Source organism: Plutella xylostella, chromosome 5 (genome assembly GCF_932276165.1).
Source record: "Plutella xylostella chromosome 5, ilPluXylo3.1, whole genome shotgun sequence".
NCBI lineage: Eukaryota > Metazoa > Arthropoda > Insecta > Lepidoptera > Plutellidae > Plutella > Plutella xylostella.
Genome location: NC_063985.1, coordinates 3030279 through 3039374, shown reverse-complemented (window position 1 = coordinate 3039374; position 9096 = coordinate 3030279). Strand labels below are relative to the sequence as shown.

Sequence of the window (9096 nt, the reverse complement as noted above, 5' to 3'; positions counted from 1 at the left end):
AATTCTATGTTTTTATTATTATTATTACTTTATGATATTTTGATTTGATTGATATAACTCTATGTTTTTATTATTATTATTACTTTATGATATTTTGATTTGATTGATATAATTCTATTGCTTTACTACATAATTTGTGTTTTTTATCAAACATAATATACTATACTAATACAACATTGTTCCAACGTGGTTTTCTTTTATTAAACTAATTGTGGCACCTTTACTTTATAAAGTAAAAGGTAGATTTTTAGGAGAGTACCTACCTACAAGAGGCAGCGTTATCGCATAACAAGACATTCTTTAACTGTCGGTTAAATTAAATCTTCAAAGAAGAAATAAATCCCTGCGATTGCCCCAGATTAGAACGTGCTTTTTTATAAGTACTATCGAAAACTTTCAGTAGCTTTTGTTCCCTGTTTATCCTGTAAACAATAATGAAGATGAAAGTACCTCCTTAAAACATACTCCATTTTCCCTTTTCCTCAATGAGCTTAGTTCACGATAAGGAGAATAAAGATCCAGGCGGAATCACGTTCAACGGTTTATATTTAAACATGCACGTGTTGTGGGTTATTACCTTTGGGAGATCTATATTATCTTCAAATTATTCACACACGTCTCTGCCAAAGAATTTGAATTATGTAAACTCTCTAAATGGACGAACGAACGGATACAACGAGACGAGATAGAGCCGTTAGTTAGCGTCGCGCTCCGAAACTTCGGAAAAGCAACCACGACTATCTCGTTGAGATCTTGAGGTCATAACTACTACAACATAACCAAGGAACAAATACGTTTCTAACGCGATCGGTGCAATACCGATTATCGCGTAAGTATACTTGTGTTCCTTGCCCATCCTATATAGGATGTGCGAGTATAATTTTACTTATTCTAAGCTTGGTAGCCATTCTCCATCGACAAAATCAAGGAGCATGCTACATCCATCGACAAAATTTAAAAATCGACACATCAAACCAGCTGCAACTGCCATCCAAAATGTGACCAAATATAGTAAAAAAATACATTTGATAGACGCAATCATAGAAAATTTACCGCAAAATTGCAAAATAAATAAATACATTTATACTTACACAACCACAAGTTACTATATACTGTCGTAATGACGCTGTTCTCTGCCAGTGTCACTACCGTCGTTGGGAAAACCAATCTGGCAATGGATCCGGCTGGTCATTCCGAAGAGAAGAGGTCTTCGAATGGATCCCTGAAGGTGATGAACCCAGTGGCAAGCGGAGACAACGTGGCGGCAGGACGGAACTCCACACTCAAGGATGAATTACCTCCGCTCATACCCTGCTGTGAGGGCAAGGAACTTCAGGTAAGGGTATTCTATTCTCTATTATTCTCTCTCGAGATCTGAACTGCCTATTCGGGTCGGATAAGGGTATTCTATTTTATTATCTGTGGCGGTCTAGGTACGTGCACCTTGCTCTTTCGAACGGAACCTTTGTGCATATCCCCATGGTCTGAACTGCCTATTCGGGTAAGGGTTACCTATTCCTATCCTAGCAATTCATTCCAATTCAGTGATACGATTTGTGACCTAGGATGTATATAATAGCGATAAACAGCTGGAACACCTTGTAAGCCACTTCACCTCATACTTTTGGCGTTAACAGACGTCATCATCTTCACATCATAACACACTTTTCTGACCATAACACATAACACACTATACCTGGAGAACCCCTTGTTTTATATATTTTTAGTATGTTTTTCCTGACCGTTCTGAACTGAATGATCCTTTAGACAATAATTTCCTGAGAAGCTAAGTTTCAATTTCGTTAGCTTCTAGATTTATAGCTTCAAAACAAACATAAGTACATATAATAATGTAATGCTAAACTTGTTTTCATAGTTTTATTTACGGGTCTTAGATGGAATAGGGCGTTTAAATATGAATGATGAGACTCTAGAAAATGGAACGCAATATATACATTTTCAATCATAATAATATGATATTTTCCAACCGATCACATTCGTAGGTGCACCCATCTACCGCATATATATCTCACTTTTGATTTGATAAACGAGTTCTAAGTATAGCTTATCCAATAAAGTTCAATTTGTCGCTCTAAAAATAAAAATAAGACAGGAACTGAACAATTCAAAGTCGATGTAAATAAACGCTAACGCGGTAGATTCTAGTGGGAAGAAATCCTTAGATAAAGAATATACGAACTAGATGGAGTGTCAGTGCAAAATAAACGTCTTGACAAAAAACACGCCACTTCTACCACTAAGCTTTTCTTCTTCTTAGTTCGTTTAGACGATTTGTGACTTTATTCTTTGGTACAAATTGTCATTAGGTTGACCTTAAAACGGTTTACCGTAAAAAAAAACTGACACTTTTTGCTTTGTTTTTGTATGTGACATACCATCTTGTTTTTATATTATTCATCTAAGAAGAAATCCATCAAACTGTACACCCGCAGGGAATATTCTAGCTTAAACGGCTCACCGCTACTGGTTGAATAATGCGTGATTGATTGGGCGTTAAGAAACTTGAACGCTCGGAGAAGTATCCTGGATCAGTGGTGTTATAAAGTTTGACGAATGCGATCCGAATATGGCTGGGTTTCTTATTTATTTCAAAGGTTTGAAGAAGTTACAGATCTGTAAGCTGTTAGAAAGTTATAGAAACAAATTTGAGGTATTTATTTTGCTTCGTAATTTAAGACTTGCTAACTATGGACTTAGGTAAATGTTTTACTATGTATCTACATTTAAAACCCCAAAATACTTACTGGACTGGATACTAATGCAGGCTACAGAAAGTCGCATATAGACAGATACTTAGGTACACATAATTCAACTTTAATACCTAAAACCACCCTTGTTCTTTTGTATATTAAAGGTGAGTACGGAAATTTGTCGCTAATCATTACATTTAAGAGAGAGCTTGTAGCCAGCAAATAAGTCACTGGTAGCTGAAGTGAAAGCTTTGCGCACTGTGCGACCGCCGAAAATCCCCCCTAAGCCTCTTTGGAAACACCTAAGAAAATCCGAAAATTTTCCCAATGTTTAATAAATAACGCCAAGCTAAGGCTTACACGTGGCTTTTCCCGACTATTGAAACTAGACATCGTGACGTCATAGGATCAGGGTCACAGAGCGAAACTATATTTTATTGAAACACTAGTTCGAACGAGCTATCTTCGGTATTATTGAAGTTATGGGTATTTATAAGTTACTGGGTGGCTTTGAACGCTGTCAAAACTTCTAACCCAACTTAAAAGTTGTTTCCTGATATAGTGACTTGAAACAAGAACAAATACGGTCTTGGAATTTAATAACGCGATATAGTAACCACACGGGAGTTCACTAAATACAAGGTAGGTATAGATACTTACTTGACTTCGTTCAAACTCATATCGTGAAAATGAGTTTACAAGAACAATTTAAAATTTAAAAAGTAAAGTCAGTTTCAAGTTATGCCAAGTATGTTACTTATGCGGATTTATTTTAAGGTCATAAATTAGGTAGGTAGACCTTTATATAAAAAAATAGGTAAGTATGCCAACTAGGGGACACAGGTTTTTGACCTGTAAAAAGTAATATTATTGAGCAACTGCGGCCTACACCTATCACTTGCACTACCTGCCGTCTTATTTAAGTATAAATTTTATTTTTGTAAGTATATTAAGTATACTTATCTAATTTGAATGTGCTGTGTGTTTTAGATCAACGAAGAGCTGGTGAGGAGCGGTTTGTCGGCCATCTCCGTGAGGAACGAAAGCCTGCTGAGGATCAACGAGAAGAACCCTGGCAACAGCCTGTTCACGGTTCGTATTACCATACCACGGCCTTTTTAACACCTATAAGTACAGGGTGTTGCAAAAATTGAAGGTTTATTAAGGCGAAAGCAGATGATGATGAAGAAAGTGAATTATTCTAAACACCTTTGAAAATTCGTGTAAATTATTTATTTACTTACGTATGTTACAGTTTTATAAAATTCAGTTCAGCTGAAGCTGAGCTCGGTTTTTAATAGTAAATAAAACGGACTTGCCATCCCTACCTAAGTAATCCCACCTATGAGATAGTTTACTATCGTCTCTATAAGGTCTATTCATGTCTTCTGACAAAATTCCAAGGGTGGCTTCTATATGGACGCATAAGTATAGCCCAAGGATGCCAACGAAGCATTTTCAAAGTGATGCTGAATTCGCAGTGCATCGTCGCTTGCTAGTAATAGAGTACGGAACAAATTACACGCAGTGTTGGTGAGTGCTACCGTGCTACTGCAGACTCAAGATTGCTTTAGAAATTATTTTCTGCTCTGATTAACGCACTTTCCTTACAACTTACGACCTTTCCCGCACTGATGTGTTCCTCTAGTTACGTAATTACTTTTAGCTTTTCAAGCTCTGGCGGGATCTCTTCAATAGTAGAAATAATAATAATGATGCGGACGACCTAAAAAGCAGTATGTCAAGCTACCTATCGGATCCTATTTATTAAGTAGAGGAGGACACCTAACTAAGGTATTGACGATTGTAATTGTACACTAAACTGCGTGGAGACGTCGCATCGCAAAAATCTGCGATTGTTTTAAAAGTTTTTCAGGGCAAATGCTTTGATTACTTTGCAGTTTTGGGTACAAGCCCTAAGCACAAATTCTTGCGATTCGCGAGAAATCGCGAATTTCACATTTTGCTACTGAACCTTTCCCGTGAGATTGGCTAAGGAAAAAACGGTTCAGTAGCAAAATTACCAACTAACCAATCACTTAGCTTACCTCATGTCCTCCCGTATATAGCACCGCAACTCGTTCCGCTGCCTGCACCGGCCGGAGCTGCGCCGGGTGCCGCGCCTGCGCCGCGCCCGGGCTGAGGACCTCGAGAGCATCTTCAGGGAGGTCTGCGAGGCGCCGCCGCAGCCGTCCACGGAGCGCCGGGCTGGTAGCGTAGCTTTTGTAGCTTATATCTATAAGGGTAAAGGGAGTTCAATAGAATGTGTTACTTATGCTACTTTTTATCGATGGGTATGGCGCTCCGCCCATGGCTATAAGTAGTCGACACAGCGGCGGCGGCGTCGAGAAGGCGCTACGTTGGCGTCGCGCTGACTCTCGTACAATGCTCCCGGCGCCTAACCTATATTAAGCATTGAAGGCTTGCAGCATAATCTCGCGTCTAATCCGATCCACTCAAAACCAGCAAACACGTCCTTTAGCCATTGAAACAACGCATCTTTCTAGGACCCGGCAGCGAGTGCTATGATATTATGTGACCCGTGTAATATTTTATGCTTTCGCTGTGCAATTGTGCATTACACTTACTTTATATTTGATATGAAATTGTACTTTGTTAGCTTATTAATAATTTACATAATTAGTTTTCTAATTTATTTACCTACACGTCCATATTTCCAGAGCACCGTCACGACACTCATAAACTGGCGCCGAAACCAGCTAAAGAAACTCCCTCGGCAAAAGAAAAAGAAGGTGCAAAGGAAACTGACTGTTAGTCCACTTATTTACAACACCTACCTTACAACAATCGATGACTTACCTTTAATACTTATGTACCTACCTAACTAGGCCAAAAAAAACTTGTTTGTAACTTTATTATTACTTAACTATTTATTAGCGAAATCAGCTTACGGGTGAGCTTTGACAAAGGGTCCATATTACTACGTTTGAAGCGTTCACTGCTGGAAATAGGCTTCTCCCAAAAAACGACAACAACAAAACAAAAGGTAAAAGCGTCCACCTTTCGGCATCGTGCAACGTAACATATTCAGTATTATTTGTAAAGAAATTCACACAAGTTACTTCACTTCATCGGCATTGCCGACGCCTCTCCATTATTTGGTACGATACCGATAGGTAAACGCTCAAAACTCCTAACCCTTCAACCTCTGTTATCTCATTATTTCCAGTATGTTCCACCCTGCCCCCGGTGTCTATGTCTCGTCGCCACGAAGATATTCCAGCGGGCAAGAGGCTGCACGTGGCGAGAGCTCGTCTTTACACTTCCGTGCTGGCTGCGGCCAAAACTGGCGATCAGCTTGAGTGTGTATTGTTCTTTATTATAAACATTACATGAGTAGGTAGGGGTACTTACCTTGGTAGGTACATCCACGTGGTGTCATTGTTCTTCAAGGGTTTGAGAAGAATCCCAGCGGTAGCGTAATTTAATCGATCACTCCAGTTCACTCCACTTCATTCCCGTCACTATTGCCAATATCGCCTGACAAATGCCAACCTTTCCATCTCCCCACAGCGGAGTATCAGTGAACGAAGAATACGACCAGCAAGTCCACTCGGAAGACCCGGTGCCCGAGGACGAGGTGCAACGGAGTGAGGAGCTGCAGGTCATTCTGCCGCCGCGCGTGGACGATGCTCTCAGCGTGACTACTGCAATGTCGTGTGACCCTTCTGTGCTTATGTAGTTGCAGGTGGATGGGCGGGTTTGATGGATGGTAAGTAGAGTTTTGTTTTAGTAGTGCAGCAAAGCAATGGCTCATTCAAACAGCTAAAACTCAACTGATGTGTGGGGTTGCTCCACATTTGAGACCTATTAGGTATACATGCATAAATGCTTGGAAACTACTATCCGTAGTTTAAAGAAACTAGAATCTCATAATCGTCGAGCTCTGAATAGTAATGAGATTGGTTTCCTACTTTGTAACTAGAGTATTTTGTTTACAGGCTGAAAGAAGAAATTGTTGCAGGTAAGATGAAAGGAGCGAAGTACTAAATTTGAAATATTCTAGAGCGATTTAAGTATTTCTGTCTAATAAACGAGTTTGAGGATATAATTGTTTCATTTTATCCGAGATAGTTAACACACGATATCTATAATAGATACCCTGTCTCCTGGATACCTGTTTAAAAATGTAATATTAATAATCCTAAATTGTGGTTCTACACGGCTCGCTAGCTATTGAAGTATAATGAACTAGACTAGCGTACGCAAGTAATATTAGTTTTCGAAAGATAAATGAAACATAGTTTATAGTGTGAATTTATATTGAATAACTTTTCTACAATATTATACAGCTGACTGTAATCATTTCCCACACGTTCCCATAAACAAATACACTATACAAAAACAAACCAATACTCTTTTAAGGCGAAATAATAATTTCAAAAATAAATTATAAAAATCATTTTTACATCTCGCGTGCAGAAAATTTCTAGTAAAAATTAATTGCACTTAAATTTTGCAACCGTGGAATTTGCCTCTTGGCATACATTACATACACTTCTATAATATTGTCATGCCTTTTTGTTTGTGATTCATAGTAATTAATAAAAAGGTATTAATTTAAGTATGCTTTATCATGATAGCCAGGCGTACTCAATACTCGTTTCACACCAAATTGACATTTATAAACTTACATAACTTTTCAAATTCATCTGTAGGTATTTCTAACGTGAATTTGAAATATTATACTAGCTTTTTACATTTTACATACCTAATCTCCAATTCATTTTAAGACACATGTCCGTATATAAATCAAATTCAAAGCAACATTACACATCTTTTAAGGCGCTGATAAGATAAAATATATAGTAAATAGACAAAAAATATTGATTCCTATTGAATAAATGTAACAGAAACAAAATATCACAAATGAAAAGAAGTTACAATTAATAAATGAGTAGGAAAATATTTCGTTTTTGTTCAGTCACAATCGCAGGAGACAACACCAGCGTTGCCCTTCCGTGATTGATTCAATTTAAAATGTACGGTTCACATCGAAAATAAGGCAAGAATTACTTTTCGACAAAAACTGAAAACAATAATCATAATACGTTAGTACAGACTTATGCCACTAGAGGCGTTGAACCGCAAACTGCAGTAACCTTACAATAATCGTTATGAAAACAGAGTTTTTGCAGTTTGCTTTATCGGCATCTAGCGGTACGGCTGTAGCTCAAATAACCTTAACAAAATGAGATGGTCCCAATATCATTCTCATCCCATCACTCAGTACCACATCTAAAGCTGAAAGCTATATATTTTGTAAAGCTAACGCTGTTTGAACCCATTTTCTCTTGTCGCATAAAACAATCAACATCTAATGGATCCTAATAATATTCTATAAATTTAATTAGGTTTATCGTGGACAACGGTTTCTGCACATTTATATAATATTTACGTTTTGGATTACAATTAGGAAGGATGGCAATTAGGAGGAAATTAGTCACAATAGGTAAGGATACTATGCTAGCATTAGCGCAGGGTCCTATTGCCACAAATAAACGTTATGTACATACATAGAGGTTAATTATGTACATGTTTACAAGAACCAACGGTTATCGATGCTCGGTTGAGCTATGCATGGGCGTGCGTTACCTATAACTTATTACAATTACTATATTGCATTCACACATACCACTCCTCGAGTCTCGCTATATTACTATAAATTGTATTAAAAACTTCAAATTTCTACCCTATTATCATACAATGGAGGTAAACATTAAATTAATTATAAAAAAAATCATTTACTCTCTAAGTAATCAGCATTTTTAAATAACATAAAAAATCATAATCAAACATTTCGATACAACGAACCTTCTAATTTAAATAATGGAATTGATTTCTCGTTGGTGTGACAATAAGCTTGTTCACTGTAACTATGTAACTGAGATAGTGTTTGTTTGTGTGACACTCGCGAATGTTCTAGTCTGAGCACTGTTGCGCGGCACTGGACACTGGTTCACATCAATATTACTATAACCGTCGCAGGCGCAGCTTACTTAACTTAAATGGCATCGTTATCCTCACCTGGAAGTGAAAACAAAAGAAAATTAATAAAATTGTCGCTGTGCTTGTTAGGATGGAGTTGTAAGGTGGTATTATGCTAAAAAGCTTAAGAGACCCACGTTAATGATCTAAGTCGCCCGCTTTACATCTGTGCAGCGAACCCAGCAAGGTATAAGGTGCAAATTGCCGTGTTGTGTTCTGGCGACCCATTTGTAGATAATAGATTCCATGTCTTATACTCTTGCACACTATTCCTAAGCTGGGTTTCCACTAGAGGCAGACTCGTGTCGAGCGGCGATTCGCCTCGAACCTTTCCCTCAGAGTGAGCAGCCTCAGTCTGAGGCTGTTTGCTTCAAGT

General features: G+C 38.0%; 2 protein-coding genes across 3 annotated transcripts in view; one reads left to right on the top strand and one right to left on the bottom strand.

Annotated features, from left to right (window-relative positions):
- Positions 1 to 798: 798 nt before the first annotated feature.
- Positions 799 to 6778, top strand: LOC105391536. Its single transcript, XM_038113038.2, has 7 exons — positions 799 to 1336; positions 3702 to 3803; positions 4781 to 4922; positions 5393 to 5482; positions 5902 to 6034; positions 6246 to 6444; positions 6674 to 6778. Exons 1-6 carry the CDS (start codon positions 1121 to 1123, stop codon positions 6412 to 6414), a joined length of 852 nt encoding a protein of 283 aa, XP_037968966.2. The 5' UTR covers positions 799 to 1120; the 3' UTR covers positions 6415 to 6444; positions 6674 to 6778.
- Positions 6779 to 6976: 198 nt separating this feature from the next.
- LOC105391526 (ADP-ribosylation factor 6) overlaps positions 6977 to 9096 on the bottom strand; it is a 31728-nt gene continuing 29608 nt past the window's right edge. For both annotated transcript variants that reach the window (XM_048633112.1, XM_048633110.1), the window contains exon 7: positions 6977 to 8759. The gene's annotated coding sequence lies outside the window, so the exon portion shown is untranslated. The remainder of the gene's footprint in view (positions 8760 to 9096) is intronic.

What these genes read in the sequence shown, in the direction of transcription:
- LOC105391536 (XM_038113038.2), top strand. Translation starts at nt 1,121, where the DNA reads ATGACGCTGTTCTCTGCCAGTGTCACTACCGTCGTTGGGAAAACCAAT. An exon ending in GTGAGGGCAAGGAACTTCAG is followed by an intron (nt 1,337 to 3,701) that starts GTAAGGGTATTC and finishes TGTGTGTTTTAG; the next exon opens with ATCAACGAAGAGCTGGTGAG. An exon ending in AAAACTGGCGATCAGCTTGA is followed by an intron (nt 6,035 to 6,245) that starts GTGTGTATTGTT and finishes ATCTCCCCACAG; the next exon opens with CGGAGTATCAGTGAACGAAG.